The sequence below is a fragment of the Tribolium madens genome, unplaced genomic scaffold, assembly GCF_015345945.1.
Source record: "Tribolium madens isolate multiple individuals breed KSU strain unplaced genomic scaffold, Tmad_KSU_1.1 Scaffold_96;HRSCAF=242;Tcas5.2_LG5, whole genome shotgun sequence".
In the NCBI taxonomy this organism is placed as follows: Eukaryota; Metazoa; Arthropoda; class Insecta; order Coleoptera; family Tenebrionidae; genus Tribolium; species Tribolium madens.
The window spans coordinates 11,512,039-11,536,575 of record NW_025401068.1 but is presented as its reverse complement, the minus strand read 5'-3'; the positions used below and the strand labels follow the sequence as shown (position 1 = coordinate 11,536,575).

General features: G+C 31.1%; 1 protein-coding gene across 6 annotated transcripts in view; it reads right to left on the bottom strand.

Moving 5' to 3' along the window:
- LOC123012425 (NPC intracellular cholesterol transporter 2 homolog a) overlaps positions 1-24,537 on the bottom strand; it is a 328,174-nt gene that overhangs the window by 79,870 nt on the left and 223,767 nt on the right. For 5 of the 6 annotated variants that reach the window (XM_044410326.1, XM_044410328.1, XM_044410330.1 and 2 more), the window contains one exon: positions 12,158-12,174. In XM_044410326.1, coding sequence (XP_044266261.1) covers positions 12,158-12,174 — 17 coding nt within the window. The remainder of the gene's footprint in view (positions 1-12,157; positions 12,175-24,537) is intronic. The other variant, XM_044410331.1, reaches the window with a different exon arrangement.

Genomic DNA, 24,537 nt, shown 5'->3' with positions numbered 1-24,537 from the left:
TAATTTTAAATCAATTCCAACTTAATTTTCGTAATATCAAAATAATTTCTGTAATTCCAAATTAATTAAGAAATTCAACATAATTTTATAATTTGCAAGTAATTCCGGTAATTATCAATTCCAGTAATTCTATTAATCTATCGTAATTTCATTGTTTTCAGATTAATTCAATTCCTTTCATTCTAAATTGATTCCTGTAATTCCAAATTCCAATTCAGAAAAATTTCACCAAAATTCTACTTCAGCAATTTTATTAAAATTAAATTTTCAGATTAATTCCTACAATTTCAAATTATTTCCTGTAAATCCAACTTAATTTTTGTAATTCTAAAATAATTCCTGTCATTTGAAATTATTTCTGATAGTTTTAAGAAGTTCAGCCCAATTTTCAAAAGAAATTATTTACGAAAATTCTAAAAAAATCCAGTAATTCAACAAAAATTCCATTAATTTACAGGCAAATTATTCTAAGCAATTACGATTAAATTCCAAAAATTTGTACAACTAATTCCAGAGGTATGAAATCTGTTCAATAAAGCGAAAATTTAACCCTAGACCATAAAATGTTAAAAAAAAACACTAGGTAGATTTTTGTAAACAATTTTTAGTTTGTTTTCAGTCTACCTTTCAGGAAAAAATGCGATTTTCCGGTCCCAATAGATGGATAATTTTCTGAAACGCTTAATTTCGCTGGTAATTAAACTAGTGAGTAGTCTTTGGAGGAGCGTTCTAAAGACTGCAAGTTTAAGAATGCAAGAGAAAAAAAGTATGGCTAAAACAGGCCGTAACTCTTCCCACCATTCATGCATTCAATTAAAATTGTTGAGCAATTAAAAAATCTCCTTTGCAAACATCGTTCTTAAAAACCCTTGATTTATTATTAATTAAAGACTTATTTGTGTAAGTAACGCCTAATTTAATTCGTTACAAAAGCGCAGTCACACTTCCTCGTCGTGTTATTTCCCGGAATAGTTTTATGATCGTTTTTATGTAAAACTTGGTGTTTTCCTTCCACGAATTGAAATTAATTCCACAATTCGAAAATGTCGAGTCCACCACCAAGTGAAATTACAACCAGCATGAGGCCTAGGTGTCCACAGAGATCCGAGATTAGATTTCGTTCTGGATAATGGCTTCGCTCTTTTGTTGTTGCAAAATCCTCCGGTTTTTTCGACGCGAGGAGGTATAATCCCAACTTGGACGACTTGGTTTGGCTTTTTGAGACACGGGGGCGTAATTAGGTGCTTGGACGCCGCCGGGGGGCAATGGAATACCAGCCATTTCACTTAATCTGCTTGCATAATCCCGAAGGTTCTAATGCTATTAAGCGGAAAGAGCATTACCGGAATTAGTTTTAAATTGCCTCGCAGCTGGACAAGGTTTATTAATTTTCTAGGAATGGCTCGACGGCCAAAGACAAATGCCATATTTTGTCTATCATTTTCCCACTTTGAGAGCGCCTGGTGAAAAATGAATTGAAAAAGTAACAATTTTAAACACACAAAATTTATTGGTTATTTATTCGTCTTGTGTTTTGTGGAAAATAATTTTTTCTGTATAGACAGACAAAAGTTTTCATTTTTTTTCATTCATTGTTCGTCTTAGTGAGACAAATCAAATGCACTAAAAAAAAAAACAAAAAGTCTACACACTTTGAACTAAATGATTTTTTTTTTAATTTAAATGAATTTGGAATACATACTTTAATTTTAAAAAATCATTACTCAATAACTGTTGAGCCGATTTTCTTCAAATTCTAAAGGGATAGACTTGCCCTTTAGAATAATTTGAAATTGAATATTGGCGAACTTTTCTTCAAACAGTGTTCGAAGAAGTTCGAAGTAAATCGAAATAATCTAAGAAAAACCCTACGAGTAAATTTTTTTTTCATCATCATCATCGTGTAGAGCATCTTTTTATTAGTTGCGATCCAAATTTTTAAAAAAATATACCAAGTAGGGTTTGCATCACTCGAAAGTGAAAGCATTTGCTGAGAGCATTTTCAAAAAAAGTTCAGAAAGAACAAGTCGGAATCTGAATGGAAAATGATTTGATTTAAAAAAGATTTGAAAAAAATTCGCCCTTATCTTTAAGGCTAGTGCCTTAAACTTCTAAATCCTTTTTGCCCAATGATCAGTGGTCATTTTTACAACAAATAAACTCTTTATTTGCTTTAATTAGTACGCAGGTACTCTTTATTTGTTTTAAGTAAACAAACAATTTTTGTTTATTCTAATTAGAACAAAGAAAGTGCAATTAACCATTTTTAAGCAAAAAAAGAGTCTTAAAACAAATACTTTTATAAACATGCAATTTTAAGTAAGATTAACATGCATTTCTCCTTAGTTAATTAGTAAACCTTAACTTTAAAAAATCATATCTTGGAAACTACTCGGTATATTCTTTTAAAAATTTGGATCCTAACTAATAAAAAGATGCTCTACACGTTGGTGATAGAGAAAAAAATTACTCGTAGGGTTTTTCTTAGATTACTTCGATTAATTTCGAACTTCCTCGAACACTGTTTGAAGAAAAGTTCGCCAATATTCAATCTCAAACTGCATATCATTCTAAAGGGCAAGTCCATCCCTTTAGAATGGTCTTTATTTGAAGGAAATCAGCCTAATAGTTATTGACTTTCTGATTTTTTTTTTTTTTAAATCGGTAATTACAAATTTGGGATTCTAAAAAAGTAACAGTAACAGGCTACATATCGTCACTCTATTTTTGGAGTTTTGGAGTTACTGCACACGATGATAAAAACCCGGTAACTCCACATAATGTTACTTTAATATTATTATCAGAATAGAAAGGAACTTTGAAAGATAAATCTTTTTTTTATACAAAGATGTTCATTTTACTTTTTAATATTATCTATTATTAAAATGTTTCACGTTGTGTGTAATAACTGATACTTTTGTAAATGTGAAACAATAGGTTATTCCTATTATTATCTACATATAACCATTTTATTTTAATTCGTGCTAGCTGGAGTTTTTTAATTTATGAAAATTGTTAGTAGGTAGATTTTTTACAAAAGATCTTAATTTTTAACAGTATGAAATTGTCCACTTTTTGGTTTGTTCTATAAATTTTGTTTGAAGTAAAATTAAATGCAACGACTTAGTTCACGTCGTTTTATTACTAGTGGTTTATGGTGCTGTCAATCATCATCCATTCCAATTCGTAACTTTTTCTTGTTTTCCCAACCTTATCTAAAAACTTATTCTATGATGATCTAGTATAGTAAACAAGTGCTTCACGTTAATCTGTACATCTGAATTAGCGTATAAAATTAAACCTTGTATCTTCATATTTATTTACCTTATAATAAAATTTGAAATTAAAAAAAACAAATTTACTGAGGTTCATTGTCATAATTTGGATAAGTAACCGCAAAATTTTTAACATTTGTGTCTGTTTTTGTATTTTCTGTAAAGTTTGTGATTTTGGAGTTACGAGGTTTGATAATTAAAAGATGACAATATTATATCTACAAGGAAACAAAGAGACAAAGAATTATTATTTATTTATTTTTGTACAACGTACCGTTTTCAAGAAAACCTTAATTTTTGTAAATCGTGCACAGACTTCATGTTAAATCTATTCATCAGAATTAGCATATAAAATTAAATCTCATAAAATTAAAAAAAAAGAAATTTACTGAGGCTCATTGTCATAATTTGGATAAGTAACCACATTTTTTTAACAATTATGTCTTTTTTTTTGAGTTTTTTTGTATTTCCTGTAAAGTTTGTGATTTTGGAGTTAGGAGGTTTGATAATTAAAGTGACAATATTATATCTACAAGGAAATAAAGAGACAAAGAATTAGAAAAATAAAAGGCTTGAAAAACCATCAACGAGGTGTCAAGAAAAACTAAATGAGAAAGAAACATATTAACAAATAAAAAAAGGATAATGGAAAGCAGAAAAAAAGGCTAGAGGAAAAAAGGAAGATGACAAGGTCTGTAAAGATTTTTGAGTCGCAATCAATCTAAATTTTATTATAAAAATCTCGTTTTTGAAGAAAAGAATAAACACTGATTTTCTTGGGTTTTAAAGATGCCATTCGTAAATTTTTATTTTTCTCAACAAATTGAAAATTTTATAAGATAGGATATTTAATGTGCTTTCCAACGATAGCAAACACAAAAGGGTTATTGATATTAATTTTTGAGTTATTAGTTGATATACAGGGTGAGTCTTATATCTACAAGGAAACAAAGAGACAGAGAATTAGAAAAAGAAAAGGCTTGAAAAAGTAGAAAAAAACCATTAAGGAAGTGTGAAAAACTAAATGAGAAATAAACACATTAACAAATAAAAAAAAGGATAATGGAAAGCCGAAAACAAGGCTAGAAGAAAAACAGGAAGATGACAAGATTTGTAAAGATTTTTGAGTCGCAGTCAACCTAAATTTTATTATATTATAATTTTATTATAAAAATCTCATTTTTGAAGAAATAAATAAACACTGATATTCTTAAGTTTTAAATTTTTATTTTTTTCAACAAATTGAAAATTTTATGCTTTCCAACGATAGCAACACTGTTAAATAGAAAAAAATTATTTAGTTCAAAGTGTGTGGACTTTTTAAAATTTTTTTTAGTGCATTTGATTTGTCTCACTGAGACGACCAAAATAATATATAATTTGTCAAGTTGTCAGGACATGACTTTTTTTTGTCGCCCTGTGTTATTGGTATTTTCCGTTTAAGGAACCGACTTTAGTTTTGATTGAAAAAAGCCCAAATAGAGCAAAGATAAAATGTGATAAAAGCTTCAACAGGTAAGTCAAAGAGAATTTCGCTTGAATTCACCCATTTTGCAAGTGATTGAAACATCCTGAAAGAAAATAAACGTCTGTTGAAAATAGTTTTGAAAGCTGTGCGCCGAAAGCTCTATACGCCACTAAACGTAGTTAATTGCTTAAGTTATTAACATGGATGTGGAAAGTCGTCCATTGATTTCGAAAGCGATCTCGGCCCGATATTCCCTTTCAACTCGTCTGTTCCACCCGCCATTACTCGTGTTTTACAAATCGCTTATCAGTTTGTTATCAAGCAACAAATGTCATTACGATAAAATTACGATAAGTATTATGTCCGACTAGCATTTAAACATATTTTCCTCCCCAACCCCATTGTAATCAAATATTCATTTCGTCTGGTTAAGGCCGTTAACGATTCTTTTTACTCATTTCTTAATTATTATCCTGGCATGTATATCGCACAATGGCTCCGGCGAAAAATCGTTTCTTTGGATTGCCGTGAATGCATAATGAAATGACGGCAATGAGTGTGCAAGTCCGACATAATCAGATAGGCGTCCCGGAGTTTCGAGTCCGGGCGACAAGGCTCCGGAACACGCGAACGCCGACATCTGATTGTGTAATTACATCGAGGCTATTAATTCACGCGACAGGTGTTGATTGCCTTAGAAAAAAGCACGCTATTTGCATACATCCGCATTTTTTACTAAAACCCTTTCACACAACAATAATAAAAAAAATTCAGTTCGTTGGAGAACTGCTGTTGCAAATGATTATCTTCACCTCTTCAGGAAAAGGATTTAAAAGCTGTTTATAACATTTTTAATTGTTATGTTTTCCCAAAAAAATTGTTTTCGACTCAAAAAAAACATAAATATTTAATCAAATTTTGAGTTATGTTCCTGTTCATTATCACTTCCTTGTTCCTTCTACCTTTCTTTTAATTAACTTTTTTATATTAATCATAGAAACAAAAAATTTTAAAGAATTTGTTTTCGCGTTTAAATTATTTTCAATTTTCGAAGAAAATATGCAGGGTGAATCTTAATTTATACTATATAAATATATAATTATATTTATATAAATAAATAGTATAAAAAAGTTTTTTAGTTACTGTGATATTATCTGATAAAAACACTGTTCAACTTTTGAAGTTGAAAAATATCATTATCATTATTTTCAACAAGACATCAACTTCTTTAATGTGACTTTCGTCGATAGTGACAATGAAAAGAAAAATTATGATCAATGAGTAAAATGCAAAATAAGTTTAAATGAAACTTTTTTTTACGGAGATAATCCGATAAATTTGCAAAAAGTAAAAACAATTCTTTAAAAAAAAAAAATCAAAAGTTTTATTAAAGCAACTGTTCAGTTATTTAAGTTTAGGTCGTGTTTGTGAGAGCAATGAAAACGGAAAGCTGAAAAGTAAATTAAAAATGGTGGAAATAACTGTAAACAATAATTCTCTTAAACGTTTAGATTTTTTATGTTTTTTCCCGAAAATGTCTGTTTTGATTTTTTACAATTTTATCGAATTTTCTCCAAAAAAAAATTTATTTAACTTATTTTGCATTTTACTCATTATCGAATATATTTTTATTCTCTAAAATGCGTATAAGACTCACACTGTATATCAACTAATAACTCCAAAATTAATATCAATAACCCTTTTGTGTTTGCTACCGTTGGAAAGCACATTAAATATTCTTTCTAATAAAATTTTAAATTTTTTGAGAAAAATAAAAATTTACGAATGGCATCTTTAAAACTCAAAAAAAGCAGTGTTTATTATTTTCAAAAATGAGATTTTTATAATAAAATTGAGATTGATTGCGACTCAAAAATATTTACACATCTTGTCATCTTCCTGTTTTTCCTCTAGCCTTTTTTTCTGCTTTCCATTATCCTTTTTTTTATTTATTAATGTGTTTCTTTCTCATTTAGTTTTTCTTGACACCTCGTTAATGGTTTTTCTACTTTTCCAAGCTTTTTATTTTTCTAATTCTTTGTCTCTTTGTTTCCTTGTAGATATAATATTTTCACCTTTTAATTATCAAACCTCGTAACTCCAAAATACAAACTTTACAGAAAATACAAAAAACTCCAAAAAAAAGACACAATTGTTGAAAAAAATGTGGTTACTTATCCAAATTATAACAATAAGCCTCAGTAAATTTCTTTTTTTTTTAAATGTTATGAGATTTAATTTTATATGCTAATTCTGATGAATAGATTAACATGAAGTCTGTGCACTATTTACAAAAATTCCGTTTTTCTTAAAAAACAAAAATAACACAAGAATTATTTTTTGAAGAAAATTAGTCCAAAAAAAATTTTAAAAACTTCTTCCAAAGCAACATTTTACGTCTTAAATGGATTGACCCTAATGCCCCTGCCCCCCTAATTAGAGTACACAATTTCATTGTTCTTCACATCACCAATAGCGTCAACTAATAGCCTCAGATGTAAACTTTTATAAATTTTCTAAGCTCTTTTGCCCCCGATCTTCAGGGTACTTTTGCTCCCTTTCAATATAGGTCTTTAGGAACTTTGTTTTACTTTTGACCTAGGAAACCTCCTCCCAAAATTTTTCAACTTTTTCAGTCTCTATTGTAGTGTAGTTTGTTTTAAATTATGTTTAATTATTTTATTTTATTTTTCTTGTATCTTTTATTGTTTGAGTAATTTTCTTTTATTTTTATGAATTTTTTTTTTCTGGCCCTCCCTGACTTTGGCCTCAAACAAAATTTGTCGAACAAATCAAAAAGAGTACAATTTCATACTTTTAAAAATTAAGATCGTTTGTGAAAAATCCACCTAATCAAAATTTTCATAAATTACACACAACGTGAAATATTTTAATAATAGATAATATTAAAAAGTAAAATGAACATCTTTGTATAAAAAAAATGATTCATCCTTCAAAATTCTTTTCTATTCTGATAATAATATTAAAGTAACATTATGTGGAGTTACCTGGTTTTTATCATCGTGTGCAGTAACTCCAAAACTCCAAAAGTAGAGTGACGATATGTTACTGTTACTTTTTAGATTCCCAAATTTGTAATTACCGATTTTTTCTTCAAAAAAAAAAAAAAAAAAAATCAGGTCAGCGAAGTTATTGTTGCAGATGATGACTTTCACCCTTTCTGCAAAAAGTCGTCGATAAATCAGGTTGGGTTTTGGCCACCGCCGACACCTAATTGACAAGCATCATTTCCTGGTGGAAGTAGGTAGACGGTCGCCCTCAATTTCCGGTCAGCCCTTCCCCAATTATAGCCGTAATCACAGGAAATTATCAAATGTGCACCAGCAGAACACATCCTCCTTATCTACCTGATTCATGGGACGATGCGGTCGCCATTATCATGTAAACGTGGATAAGCCGCGCATTGCGTAATTCTGATGCTATACCGGATGACATCAATAAAATTGCCTCAACGGAAATCAACCATTGGGACGTCCAAGATTAGTCCCATCATCCTCCACCTCCAGTCACGTGATGGCGTGTAAAATAATCCGGGGACACACATGTTATGTAGGTCGCCGTAGGAAGATTGTTGACGTGTAATACAAGCTCCCGGTTTTACCCGTTCTATATTGTCTTCGGGTAGAATTTCGCCGCGATAGGACAAATAAAGGGGCGACCAATAATATATTTAATAGAGTTACAAATGGGAGGTTTTAGGCCAACTTGGAAAACATATCGGGTTACGAAAATTTTTCTTTAATTTTCTCTTGTCGGAAGACGTCCGAAAATTCAAATAATAAAGAGGCAAACTTTGGGTGTTTATCCACACAAAAGCCGGTAGCCGAGTCTGCCACGTAGCCGTCCCATATGAATTATTCAAAACGCATACATTTCGTCGAGATCCAATTTTTGTTAGGACTAGAACCAGTGGCGGGGGGGCCCTTGGGATAAAGGACCCTTTCCAAATTAATAATAATAATAATAATAATAGTAATAGTTTACAAATTTTTAAGTGTACAAAATAATTTACATATTAAAAAATCGTTTTTAGGCTTTGTAAAAGCAGATTTGCAAACCGCTGACGGTCTTATACAAGGTGATTCTTTTAGGGCGTACATTAGAAACTTTTTAACTTCTAATTCAGATAGGAATTTGAAATTTTGTACACAACCCAAATCAACCAGTCTGAGTTCAACTAAATTATTTTCAAAATGGCTGAACTTCTGAAACTACGAGAAATTGGCGCCAACTTTGAAATTTTAAATGGTACCCACTTATTTTTATTGCATTTTTGAATTCTCCTCTTTAAACTAAGTATCTATCATAGTTTTTGACAGATGTCAATTTTTTGGTCAAAATTTTCACTTGCAGGAGTTCATTCAAAACATCACAGTTCTTGAACCCTTTGCGATAAGTGAATATTTTTTGTTGCATTCGAAAACCAAAGGTTCGAAAAATTTTCTAGAATTTTCAAAATTGTCGACTGTCAAAGTGCAAGGCTAGTATGATTTTTTGAAAATGATCATTAACAAACAGCTTTAACTCAGTTTTTTCAAATGAAATGACTCTATTTTCTCAACGGCAATCAAAACTACATCATTGTAGAAGGACTTTTATCAACATGTCCTATACCTATCTCTTACAGTTTTTCAAATAATCACAAAAAACATGTTAATGTTTTTATTTTTATAGTTAATCACGTAGGCTTTGGAAAAATACAATAAGATATACCATAATTAATGCAAATGTTCGATATGTTTACCATTTTCAAACAGTCCAAAACTCGATGGTGAACTGATTTGAGTAGCTTCCATTAGTTTATTTGGTTGAAGATTATTAAATGCCGCCTCAATCCTTGCCTCAATTCTTCATAATTCCGGATGGGTGTTGTGTAGACTAATAAATCTTTAGTTCGTCTTGATCATTTTCCAAAGCCTACGTGATTTACTATAAAAATAAAAAACAAAAACACGTTTTTCGTGATTATTTCAGAAACTGTGAGAGATGGATATAGGACATGTTGACAAAAGTCCTTCTACAAATCGATGTACTTTCGATTGCCGTTGAGAAAATGGGGTCATTTTATTTGAAAAAACTGAGTTATAGCTGTTTGTTAAATATCATTTTCAAAAAATCATATAAGCTTTGCAATTTGACAGTTGACAATTTTGAAAATTTTAGGAAACTCTTCGAACCTTTGGTTATCAAATGCAAGAAAAAGTATTTACTTATTGCAAACGGTTCAAGAGCTGTGATGTTTTTAATAAACCTCTGCAAATGAAAATTTTGAACAAAAAATTGACATATGTCAAAAACTATGACAGATAAGTACTAATAACTAGGTACATTTTACGCAGTTTGAAGAGGAGAATTCAAAAATGCAATAAAAATAATTGGTTGCCATTTAAAATTTCAAAGTTGGCGCCAATTTCTCGTAGTTCCGGAAGTTCAGCCATTTTGAAAATAATTTAGTTGAACTCAGACTGGTTGATTTGGGTTGTGTACAAAATTTCAAATTTTTATCTGCATTAGAAGTTAAAAAGTTTCTAATATAGAAAGAATCACCTTATATATCATTATAGATTTTTTAGAAAGTCTTAATATTGAAATTAAAAAATGTAGAAGGCAAGGATACGACGGTGCAAACGTTATGGAGGGGGGGGGGTGCAGAAAAAAATTCGTGAACAAGTAGAAACTGTGATTTACATTCATTGTGCTGCACATAATTTAAATTTTGTTATTAACGACGCTGTAAAAGGTGTTCCTGAAATCCAATCATTTTTCGTACCCTTCACAGAATTATTTTAACTTTCGAAAAAAAACAGGAAACCACGAAGCTAAATCTTTATTGTTAAGATTGGAGAATTTTGAATTTATTTATGTGTGTACATTTTTACATAAAATAGTCGCAGAAATTGATATTTCATCAAAATTGCTTCAGAAAATTGATTTAGATTTATCACAAGCTACCAGTTTAATTAAAGCTCCCTTACAGTCTGTAAAAGAATTAAGAAATAATTTTGACAATTTTATGTGATGCAACAACGGCAGCTACAAGATTAAAAATAACTACGGATTTCAAAAATAAAAGAAAAGCCAAGGTAAAAACATTTTTGATGAACTTGCCGAATACCATCGTTTTTTATAGAGTAATGGATATTCTACAAACCCAGTTAGAAATAAGGTTCAATTCTCTCTTTCAAATTTCTGAACTGTTTAACTTTTTAAACCCTAAACGTTTGGCGGAACTTAAACAAATTTTGGAAACTTTTATAAGAACGACATAGTCAATCAAAAACGCCTTTTCCTGTGAATTGGCATCACTTGTTAAAAATTCGTACATAAAAGAGAAATTAAAGACAACAAAATCGGTAAAAGAATTTCCAGAATTTTTAATACTAGAAAATGAGTTGTCATCCAGTTTTTCTAATGTCATAAGTGCTCTTTTACTCTATCTAACTCTGCCTGTCACCGTCGCATCAGCGGAAAGATCCTTTTCCAAATTAAAATTAATAAAAAATTAGTTACGGAACTCTAGATGAACCAGGAAAGGCTTACAAATTTGTCCATTTTGTCAATAGAATACGATGTCGATAGAAAACTAAACATGAACAATGTTATCCAAAATTTTGCAAATTTAAAAGCAAGGAAGAAACAAATTACCTAAGTAAACGTGAACTGAAATTTTGTTATTCTGCTATTATTGCTTGTAAAAAGTTTTTATTGTTATATGTTTTGTTAAATTGTTTTACTAAATATTGTTTCTTTGAGAAGTATTGTTCGTTTTCAAAATAAAATATATATGTTTATATCTATATAAATTTAAAAGGATTGCATTTTTAAGTTTCTTGGAGCCCAACAGACGTCTTTCGCGGAGGGGCTCAAAATTTCTAGTGACGCCACTGACTAGAACACATTCTGAGGTGGAGAAATGAAGCCGTCTCAAGGTCTGACATGCAAATACAACATCAGTCATTGTGTTGATGAAAGTGGGCGGTGGAGACTTGACTCGATTTTTGCATAATTTTGAAAAAAAATTTTTTTTTAATCCTCTCCCTATGTCCAGTGTGTGCAGTTTTTGTCGCGTTTTGTGGACATAACTCACCGCAAATGGCACACAATGCTGGTAATTAACATGTGAAATATTACAAAAACAAGTGGAATTATTAATCTTGGGTGAAGTTCGGGAGCGAGATTGGCCTGTCACGAGCGGGATACAAATTGAGGCCGCCTCGGCCATCAGTTCTTCTAAATCATCAAGCAAACGCATTAATGTGTGTGTGTTGCACACACTCACACACAACTCTATTATTTTACCACAGACTAAACGCTTTTATTCAACAACAGGTAAATAAATGGCATACTAGCCCTCTTCTATACAAGAGGTGATGTATGGGGCCACATGACTTACCAAGCTTGATGGGCCTTCTGAAACAATAAAATTTTGAATCAATGATTAGTTGGTGAAAAATTTGCGAGATATATTGGAGTTTGTAAGTATAGGGTAAGTCCGGGAGAGAGCGACCTGCTGTAAAATTGACTACAAATGACTTGCATGACTTATAAAAGTACAAAAAGAAAGCACATTCTTTGAAACACAAAAATGTTAAAACAAATCTATCTATAATATTTTTGAAGTTATGAGAGTTTGTATTTTGACTCTGTTTATTTCTATTAGAAAAATAATTAAGAAGCTGTTTCCTAAATTGTAAATGTTTAGTGTTTTAAAACAAAGTGTTTACTAAATAATTATGTAAAAACATATACAAGGTCAGCAGTATCATTTAATAGGCATAAAATGTCAAAATTTTCTTGACAGAATTTCTTAAACGTTTTTTTAGTATTCTGGGGGACTATCCAATTACTCCCTTTTGTATATTCTGATACAAGTCCATCTCTCCCGCTGGTCCATTTCTCCCAGACTTACCCTAACTTATAGCAATAAGGCATAGTGCGCAGTGACTGGTATTGGAGATTAAGCATGACGAGGGTATTGTTATTTAAGATTTATAAACGCTGCAAGGAGATTGTAAATCAACCTACTTGGAATTGTCTACTGCTTTTAGTTTTTTTTTAGTCGGCAGCTCGGTGCAATTTCATTTTTTAACAATAAAACGTCAAATTATTTTGAATCTTTCATAGAAAAATTTCTCTGGTAAAAAACCTACTTCATCGCGAAAATACTTACTACATATTTGCTTTTCTTTTTTCTCATGTGAGCTTTATGATTGTAGCTTCTTTTGTGTTTTATATTTGCAAAAAAATTAAATTATGGTAAACCTTGTATTGTTGTTGACCCAAAAATCACCAAATGTAAGTCCATTTTTTGATATTTTTAAGTCGGTTTCTTATTTCTGTTTTTTGGTTTTAGATTTTTTCGAAAACACAATATTTTCAGATTTTATTTTTACTTATTTGTTTTTAGTGTTTGATTTCTATTTCTCTGTTTTTTGTTCTTGTTGATTCTTGTTAGATTCTAATTCTTGTAACTGGTGCATTCACAATTTTTATTTGGTTTTTCTTTGACGATTTTACAACTTTTCTAAACTTTTTTGTTAGAATTCATAGTTTTTAGTCTATATTTATTTTCTATTTTTATATGTCCTTATTCTGTATTTTCCTGTTTAATCTTTTTTATGTTTCTAGTTTTGTAGCAACCGATTGAATTTTTCTTTTTTTTTTTCTAGCTATGTCTTCTACTTGGTTTATTATAGGATTTTGTTTACAGAATGATGTTGTACGTATTTTCTATTTATAAAAACTCTGGTAAAAAACCTAATTCATCACAAAAATACTTACTACATATCTGCTTTTCTTTTTTCTCATCTGAGCTTTATGATTGTAGCTTCTTTTGTGTTTTATGTTTTCAAAAAAATGAAATTAGGGTAAACGTTGTATTGTTTTCGACTGAAAAATCATTGCAACTTACAAAATGCGTTTTGTAACAGAAGTTACATTTTTCCATTTTTTGATATTTTCTGGTCGGTTTCTTATTTAGATTTTTTCGAAAATACAATATTTTCAGATTTTATTTTTACATATTTGTTTTTAGTGTTTGATTTTTTGTTCTTGGGGATTCTTGTTAGATTCCATCCCATTTGGTTTGTAATTAGTGTATTTACAAATTTTATTTGGTTTTTTTTTGATGATCTTTCAACTTTTTTAAACTTTTTTTATATAAGTCATAGTTTTTTGGTCTATGTTGTTATAGATATTTTTTATACAAGACAATAAAGAAATAGATAAACAATCTTTATTGTCGTGTATAATATTTCGTTATATTTTGTACTCACATACCAGAATTCTATACTATTCAATCCTCTATGTTAAAATTTAATTTTATCTACTCTTTTCTTCAGGTTAAAATAAAAATTTTATCGTCTAGATAATAAAAAATACATCTGTTGTTGTATATCTGCGGTTGTTAGTTGCTAACGATCTTTGAAATTAGATTTCATTGTTGAATTTTACTTTGACATTTATAAATACTGACCAAATTGACTACAAAATTAGTGAAAATTGAAAATATTCGTGCATAAATTGCTCTCAAAGGTAAAATTCAATTTTATCGTCTTGTATAATATGTTCTTGGTCTGTATTTTCTGTTTAACTTTTTTTTAATGTTTTTAGTTTTGTAGAACCGATTGAATTTTTCTTTCTTTTTTTCGCCATATCTTCTACTTTGTTTATTGTAGGATTTTCTTTACAGAATGATGTACGTATTTCCTATTTATAAAAACTTAAGGCTTTCATAGTAATTAAATATTTCAAAGCTCAAAAGCAATTAGTAACTCTTTAACATCTAAAAAAATTACCTGGCAATTCTTGAAACTAAAGAATTAAATCTGAATAAAAACGGTTTTCTAATTTTAGAAGAATATTTGAAATCCTTATTAGTGTTATATTAAATTTCCTTTATTTGTAAACAGAAATTTTAAACTGCGGTTCACATTCCCAAAACATCAGCACCCTGTCGAGAGCTTGACATTTTTACGATATTACCTGGTAAATCCCCCAAAAAGTAATTAGTCTTACGCAGTGGCGGCTCATAGTCTTTTCTGAAGCAACAGACCTTTTTTATATAATAAAAATATACTTGACGACTAAAAAAGGATTCTTTCTTTCGTCGTGACTCTTGACAACAAAGAAAAATACAAATATCAATTAATCTTTTAAAAATTTCTCTACTTTTTTAGTTTAGTTTAGCGTTATTTTTGTTTCTGTTTCTATTTTCTACTTGTTCACCTTTTTCTGACTTTCTTATTGTCTTGTTTCGAGCCTAATTGCTTTTTTGTACTTTGTATTTTGTTTCATTTTTTTGGGAATAGGTCTAACTATTTTTTACCATTTATTCTTTCTTCTTTTTCATTTTTTCTCTTTTGAGCCACTTTCAAGTGAAAATTATGTATAATTACGTAGTTTGTTGTTTCAAAAACCATTTAAAACTTAATTAGTTGTTGATGGGCTAATAACTCTGCCCACAAAGTGTTGGACAAATTCCCTCGTTGTCCGATCTTATCTCGCCTCACATCTGGCCAAATGACTTAATAAATCGCGGATTTGAAACATGTTCATCAAACCTGCCACCTGTTCCTGCCAACTTGTCAACCCAGCTCGACATGTTGGACCACAAAGCAAATTCTCAATCTCCGATTGATTTTAATTACAGTCGCCTCCATTTTTAATTGGAAAGCGTCCAACACCACCTTCTTCGGTTCGTCGAACCGCCTCCACTTCGAAAACAAACAGGGATTTACCTGAAACGCAGGTATAAAATTCGAGTGGAGCAAATCTGGGCCGTAAACTGGCCCACCATTGGGATATCCTGTCAGTCGCCGTTAAGTCTAGCGGAATTGAAAAATTCCAACCAGCTTTTCGAGGAAACCGAATGGAAGCTTTTTGCGACCTACCTGGCCCCCATGGGGGCCAGGAAGGCAATATAGACTCAAGTTTGCAATGTTTTATTTTTTTAATTAAGACAAGTTTTATTCATTTGTCAATAAAAGAAAAAATCTTTGTATTGAAACACCATAGACGTATAAAATTATAGAGGGATGTAGGAAGTGGTTGGTGCCAATCGTCCAATTTCACAGTGTTGGTACTCATGCAAATGAGTAATTTGTGGCGCGATAAAAACGCACCTAATCTAATTAACGGCTCTTGATTTTGAGCCACTAATGACTCCATACATCATCTGGTTTTCTTAAATAATAAACCGTCGACAATAACAGTTCTTTAATCGTTCGAGGGCGGTAATTATGTCGTTCCCGTGTCTCTAATCGTCGCTATGAATAATTCCACGTGTGAAAAACACGTATTGGTAATTCGTTGCGTGCGTGAGAGATGTCGCCGCGATAGCGACGTTCAAATCTCAACTTTACCATAATCGAATTTCGTTGATTTACAGCAATTATCGTTACCACCCCACCTGGGACACAAGGGGATGGAGCGATTTGTAAATTCGAGATAATGACGGAGTGATGGTAATCGGGGGTTTTTACGCCGTTTGGAGGGTGGAGAAAAAACAAACATGGTTTTGCGACTGAAATCCCCCAATTTTGGGGCAACTCTCTTCTTTGTTAAAAAATCCTCAACAAGCGATAAACAATAAATCAGTGGCGTAAAATTTCCAATATCGGCGATAAGTCATACGCATATAGGAGTTCGGCGTGTCCTTAAACGGCACACGCTATCAAAATTTTCTTCCACTCATTGTCCTTAAAATTTGGGGTGCAAAGGGAGCACGCACCTGGGCGCACAGCTGCAAGGATGCTGCGACAAGGTAAAACGGCACTTATAACACCTATGCCGAACGACGAGACCGACATAAATCACCAGAGATGCTTTTTTTCTCGACAGAGAGATTTTTACGGTGGATGTGACGCACGAATTGCGTGTCTTTTCGAGGATAACGCGAAATGCGAAGCGATTAAAAAATATTTACCAGGCAAGGAGTGAAGAAAAATTACCAAATCGAAATTTTTATACAAGTTGATTGTAATTTATTCTAATTTTTATAAGGATAAGAGTTGTAAAAGGTAGCATTATTAAGTTTGTCGCAGAGTTGTGAAGTAGTTTGTTTTTCTCACTATTATTTACAAGTATTGTCAATATAAGTACTAACAGAAGTGTTTCGAGATGAAATTAATACTAAATCAAATAAAAAAGACTAAACTTCCTCATTAAAAAACATTAGAATACTCATAATCCCACCTCTAATTCTTATGTCTATGTCAAAACTGTCAAAACAACTAGTGGGTTTATTTCTTGTTGAAATACTACCTCTACTAGGACAAATTTTAACACTTTTTTCCTTTTCTTTACATTTTTGTATGTTATTTTAATAAATATTTTATATATGGAGTTAGAAAAGTCTTTAAAATTTTATATAAAACACGGTAGAGAAAACTTTTATAGCCTCGCAGCTACAAAAAATCTCTTTTCTACCTTTTGATATAATATACTATTTTCAAAGAAAGAAAACATTTTTTTTTAGATTAGACCTTCACTAGGGCTGTTTCTGGACAATTTTAAGAAATGCAAAATCAACGTTTCTGGACGGAGGACCAAAAAACATTTTTTTGGTAAATTTTATCACTAACGTAGTGCTTATTTTTTCAATAAAGGGTATAATAAATGTATTCACGTTGATTTTCTTATCTCTTCAAATTTTTCTAGTTTCCAATTTTCCAATTTTTTTTCTTTTTCTTTTTGTGTTATCTTGTCATATTACCTATAGCATTCCCTTTTTTACGAAACAAACAATAAAAAAATTAATGGATTAAAAACGTTCGTTATAAAAGTAAAGCACTTCTCTAGAAAGAAAAACGATTTTTTTTATTGAAAAACTGCAATTTTTTGGCAAATATCTCTAATGTTATACATATGTACATATTTCTCCAACACGAGGTATAATTCTCAAATTTGTCTAGTTTGTTAATTTCATTACCTTGCTCATTACCAAGTAATGTTATATTTTTCACCGTTGTATTTCTAAATAATAAATGTTCTAGTAGTAAAAATAATATTATAGAAAACACGGTAGACAAGATTTTTATAGCCTTGCATTTATTATTCCGCTACGTTATTTTGGATATTACCTAAACAGCTCAACTATAAAATAAAATAAAACTACCCATAATGGTCTTTATTTAGAAATTTTTTTAGAATCAACGCAGTTAGTTACGTTTTTAACTAATTTTGAGAAAGTTTTTTTGAGTAATGCTACTTCGACTTGTTTCGTTTTTGATTAGAAAAAAAATGTCGAAATAATGTAAGAATTTTTTAACAAAAGTGCTTTATTTAAATGTTATCTTCTTAATTAATGAAATATTCTTTTTCGGTTGCATTATGGTTCACTTTTCAGCCAAAATTTCGCTATTTAAAATGAGATATGACATTTAATAGAAAAAATTGATAAAGTGGCATTATCATGCTATTTAAGTTTTTTCGTTAATTTGCTTAACAACGTCACAAAAGTCATGAAGTAAAAGCTTTGTTTTTTCGCTTAGAGGTTTTTACTTTTACTATGACATTTACCAATATTTCTTTCACTGCTTCAGCAAATCCTAGAGAGGTAGATTGTAGATCATCAGTATTCGACATTTTACACTACTAACTGCACTATTTAAATTAATAACCACTTTCGAAAATCTGAACACAAATTGAGATCCTGATCGGTGATGTTTAGTTATAAACGTTGATAAGATTTCGTCCTGATTATTTGTTCATTTACTTGTTAATTATAGTGTTGCTCTTTACTCTCGATCTGAATTCGTTGGCGGATAAAATAGTATATTATGCTATTTGGAGTAAAAGTGAGTTTAGGTGGCTCAGCTTCGCTATATAAACTTTACTCCTAATAACATAATATACTATTGTTTTAATATTCAAATTTTGATTTTTATAGAGTTTACAACTACTTTTTCTCTTGAAAAACAAAATTGCCCAAATTAAGCAAGTCTTTATGTTCTTCAAACCAAATGCTGCTTTCTTACACATTTGTTTTATATTTTCGCCAATTATTGAAGATAAAGTACTTAGTTAAATGATCTTAAAAGCATTGACGATTATCTGGTTTACCCTATCGTGGAGGTAATAAAAAAATTTGCTACTTCAATGATTTAATCCGTAATACAAATAAAAATAGAAAGCTGTCTTGGGTGTTTTATTGATTACGGTTGTGGACTTATTTAATATGGTGACTTACCTCTCGTGTACCGCTAGGGCTAGGTTTGGGTTTAATTGGAACCGTTTCGAAATACTTTCCATATTGTAACACGATATGACTAAGCACTTTTCTAATAAAATCCAATTAGTGCTTGCCGGACTATAACTGTTTTTTACCTTCATAAACTATTTAATAAAAGTATTGAGATGTGGATGGAGGAAGAATCTTGGGAATTTGAGGAAGAGAGGGAAGGTGTAAGAATGTGGCAGGTGGTGATATGTTGGCTTATCAGCAAGTCATTAGATCACGGTACAGTGCCTCCTATTTCACACTTTATTAAAGAAGCATGCGTGCTGCATTGTTGGAATTGTTGCCGATGGTTGTTGAAGAGTCGAGGTGAGATGTGATGATAGCTACACGCCTGTTTCAATCAATATTACAAGAAGTGAGATGGCTGGCTGTTCGCTCTGATTGATTTTACAACACTTAATTATACCGATATGAAATCAAGTTTTTTCGATGGGATACTAAACGTCCTGTATTATAGACTAATTAAAAGCTGAAAAAACGCGATATCTTTCGGACAGCCCTTCCTGCGGAATCCGGAAGTCCGTCACGCGTTTCAGCGCAATTAGCAAAGAGCGATGCATTGAGAGATAAAATATGCCCCTGAAACATCAATCAAATGGGAGAAATTGCCCAATAGCAGCAATAATTATACAAGAAAATGCGCTTACGTCACCGAAATCACTTAAAAGCCACCGCTGTGGACAATTAAAGTCGAAATTTTTAGGCGGAGCACTCTGGACCAAATGTTAAATGCCAAAAGACAAATGTCAAGGAAGAGCGGTTGCAATGATTGCGGAAATGATTGCGTGAAGAAAATTTTGCTTTCTAATCAGTTTTTTGGGGTTTTCAACACTGCGTAAACTATATTATGAAACGTTGCTCTTTAGCAACGGTCGGTACGAGAATTTTCGGACTTCTGACCAACATTCTGTATAATTACAAAGTTTTTTGGACTTGGAAAAGGTTTTCGCTGTTGTTACTTTCCAATCATGAGACGAATTTTCTTGTAATTGTGTGAGCTAAAAGCATCTGAAGAACATAGCAAGTCGTTTAAAAATGTTTTTTAAGGCAGTGCCTCAGCTGCCGGCAACGGTGGCGGCTAACTTAATATGTTTTTTAAAAATCACTCGCTGTATTTTTGATGTTTAAAGTAGTTTTTTATAAGCAATTTCAATAATAGTTTGAAAAACTAACCCCAAAGACCATCATATACTAAAATCTTCTATATTTAAGAATTTGGGTATAGTTTCTGCTAGTATAAATAGTAAACATTCAAGGAATGTAAATTAAATTATTTTTGCTTCTTCTTACGATCGCTTACAATTTCTATCTATCTTAAAACTTATTTTGTGTATATAGTGCTCTAAGTTTTCTGGCTTAAAATTGAGCAGTTTATCAGTGAAAAATTTTTTTATTAAAAAAGAACGTTTCAAGTAGCATGACGGTTTTAGATAGAAATATTAAAAAAAAAATCTGGTGTGAACATCACACGACTTTCCTTATCCAACTTATTTGGAAAACATTCTTATGGTGTTGGAAATCCGAGTTGCTAAACCTAACGTTTGCGTTAGTGCCACACGAAATAGATCATAATTTTTTTTAGTTCGGTGCCCATTATTATTTTTGTTTTATCACATTTTACTGTTTAATAAGGTATATTTCATGATTCTAAATAATTTTTATCCCATGAATTTATTTATTTATTTTTTGGTCTTTGCGACCGATTTTTACCAATTGTTTCGGGCTACGTTCCCTTGCTACAAGTAACTTACATACCAAATTTCAAGTTTCTAGCTTTTATCATTCTCGAGATACACACGATCCAATGGCCCAACTTTTTTAGTTTTAGTTTTAGCTTAGTTTTTTAGTTTTTAGTTTTTTAGTGTCTTGAAGCAATAATTCGTCCAGAAATGTAAAAATCTGGATAGGTCAAATTTCAGCCGATTACAATACTTTCCTTATAGGATGAGGAAAGTACAAAAAATAAAGTAAACGGAAATGGGAATTAAATGTATGAAAAATTTTAGCTTGTTCGGAATTGAAGAGCTGTTTCTTTGACTCCCAAAAAGCAGATAACAAAGCGGTTAAATAAAGTATGTTATGTTGTTAGGAGTAAAAGTGATAGTATATTTTCTTTGTTACTAATTCAGTTGAATAAACTCACAAACGTATTCAGATTAGCAAGTAAATCAGTAAAATAATCAAGACGTTTTGCAATAAAATCATAACAAACGTCAGGTGTCAGAATCGAAATTTGTGTTGAGATTTTCAAAACCGGAACAGTTTGGTGACAGATTTATTTTTCTTATTATTTGGTTACTAAAAGCGATTAGAGATCGATAAAATCCACATTAAGACTATAGGACCGTATTTTTGAAAAAAAATTATTGTTTCGTTTTTTTTTTAATTTTTTTTTTAATCCAAAACTTTGTATATCAGGTGAAATACTTGGTGAATCACCAAAGTGAACAAATAACCTTGTAATTTTATTAGTTTTCGAATTAGCTGAAAAACATTTGTTCTACTTCTATTCTCGATCAAGTAATAAAACAATACTTTTTTACTACACATCAATTAAACGACCTTGTTACTTAATTTTTGACTAGGGAAAATTTCGAACAGGTAGGTATGGAGTACTTTTGCGACCGTTTGTCCCTGTGCTTCCAAAATTGCACCCAAGTCTATAATTTTCCTAAACGGCATTTAAGAATAACAAATTCTGTTTTTCACGTAATTTTGGTGACCAGATGCGGAAGAAAATGTAAGTAGAGGCTTTAGTATTAAAATTGGTATAATAATGTATAATCATCGGCACTTTTAAACATGTCCCAAGTTTTCCTTTTGAATTATCGAAATTATAGAGGCTTTGCACTAAGTGATTTTTTTTTAAAGAAAACAATTCACAAAAGCACCTGTTGTACACCAAGCATAAAATTTATATAATTTTTTTCTAATTGTAAATAGAGGAGATAACTTTTATAAAATGATTTGGCTACCATGTAATTTTGAGAGACTTTTCCCTTTTTTATTTTTTGTGATGGTGGAATGATTGTCAAGTGACAAAGACGCCAATTATTACAACAGAGGAAAAAAATGTTTTGTTACCAAAATTTCACTAAAATAAACTAGGACCAAGGAAAATCAAATAGTAACATTTATTTATTTTGCATTTTTTATGCACATTTCTGACCATTTAAAATACTAAAATTTTTATAACAGATGTTCTGGTTGTTATTTGTCCTACGCTTGATGTTTCAATTTTAGTCCCATTCATTTTTTCTCTTTGAGTACAATAATAGGTGCCATCATCTGTGACATTTTTTACTCATCTTTATCTTTCATTCAGAAAATAAAAATAGATTCGCTTATAATGAATTTGGAATATAAAAAAGAAAATACAATTCAGAAATAATTACAAGACTTTTTTACCAAAAAAATAACAAAGCTTTAAGTTTTATAAAAACAACTAACAGAAGTATMTAGAAAAAATAATTTTGACAATTTTGATAGAAATTTGGTGAATTTGGGAACAATTTTGAGAAAAAATAAATATTGTATGTCTTTCATTTTATTTTTATTTAGTGAACACTTTTATAAGCTAATCGTTTTTTTTTTATTTTATTAGCAAATGAATAATAGTTTTGAGGATGCTTCTTTGTTTGGTGAAACACGTATCGTCGTTCTTCAATAGTCTTCTAAAAATTTATTTTAATTTTTGTTTTTGCCTTAGAAATAATTAGTTTTGTCCACAAAGGTTACAAAAGCGACTGTTTTTCAGTCAAGGAGTAAAAATTCTGTTTTTGCGCCTAAGCGTTTTTACTTTTGCACTACTAACTGCACTAGTTAAATTAATAAACTTTACTCCTAATAACATAATATATTATTTGATTAATTTCGGGGTTCCCCCGTTTTTTTATGGAAATTGGGTCTAGGCCCAGAAACCCATAATGACCCCTGTAATCCCACACCAACCGCCTTTCGGCATAATAACACATCCGCTGTGAAACAATTCCATAATTTCACATAGTTCAAATCACAGTACATGCAATATACAGGGCGATATTTCCTGCAGTGATCTCGGAACAGGTGGACGATCGCATGCGTTCCACACATTTCCCACGGTAAAATCACGAATCAACCCTCGCCACAAACCTCCCTTCATGCACTCTGACCCGACTTATTTAATTACGTACTCATTTCATTAAGAATTCGACGGAATCGGGGGGTAATTGAGTGTGTTGCAAAGGGGCAATAACAGGTAATTTCGGCAAGCAAAGCGGAAAATGAATGACCGCAACAGCGGGCCTTATCTTTGCCCCAGACTGTACTCATCTGCCATCAAAACTTAGATAATAAATTACGTTAATCACTTTACTTTGAATTTTCCATCGATCAACGTCGCGGTGTTTTCTACAACAGAAACACAAAACAGTAGTTGGAAGTTTTTTGACAAAAATGTTAATCCACTGGTTTTGACACCCCCCAATTAGGCAGTTGTCAAAGAGTGCATAAATCCCAACAATGGCAAAAGTGTGAACCCATTCTTATCTTTAAGCCAACACCAAAATTTCGTCCCGGATTAGGCGGGTTTCCGGTCGCTGGTATCAGTCCTAAAAATCAGTTCTTTGTTGATCGATACGAAGAGCGTTTGTTGGACATTAGGAGGTGGTTGCGTGTGAGAGGTAATCATCGATGATGGCGCATCGACAGCCGCTTTTACCGTCTGATGTCACTTACCTAATAACACAGTAAATATATACCATGGACGCCCTTCAGTTTACTTTCGTGTCGAAGACCATCTAACATTTTCAACGGATATGCACATGCACGGACGAGGAATTATTCGCGCTGGAACACACAACTGCCGGAGATGCAACGTTTTGTTATTGAAATTTGGTGAAGACGGCGACTAAATTACGATTTTTCGGGCTATAAATCTACTTTCGGAATTATTTCTCAAACAGCCGGGATAATTTATTCCTCACGCGGACCATATCTAAACCACAACTGGATTTTTGGGTTGATTGAAATGTCTAATTGATACCCGAATTAAGATAATGATGAGTAAGGCTCAGATTATATGCACGAAAAATTCGTAAAATATGGGCATATGTATGCACGTATTTCCACAAAAATAGGTACGCAAAAGATATTAAAAAATATGCTCCAATATATGCCAAATATAGATTGGTATGCAAAACTTTTAACAATAAAAATCAAAGTTGGGATAAATTCTTATTCTCGACTTTGTATTTTCGGCATCTTGAACGAAAGAAAATAAATAAATTGGTTTTGCTTCAGACAAGCCATTTTAATAACCTAGTAATTAACCTTTTCTAAGAAATCTCTACTTTTCAGATCACATCACTTTAAAATATTTCGCTAAAATATTACCGGGTAAATAAAAAGTATGGAACCAAACGTTTTTTGCTTAAACTATTTATTTTTTGGAAGAAATAATTATAATAAAGTACTATAAAAATGTGATGTTTTATGAAAAATAAATTTTTTGAAAATCTTCTTTTGTTTTAAAGTTCTACAAAAATTTTTTT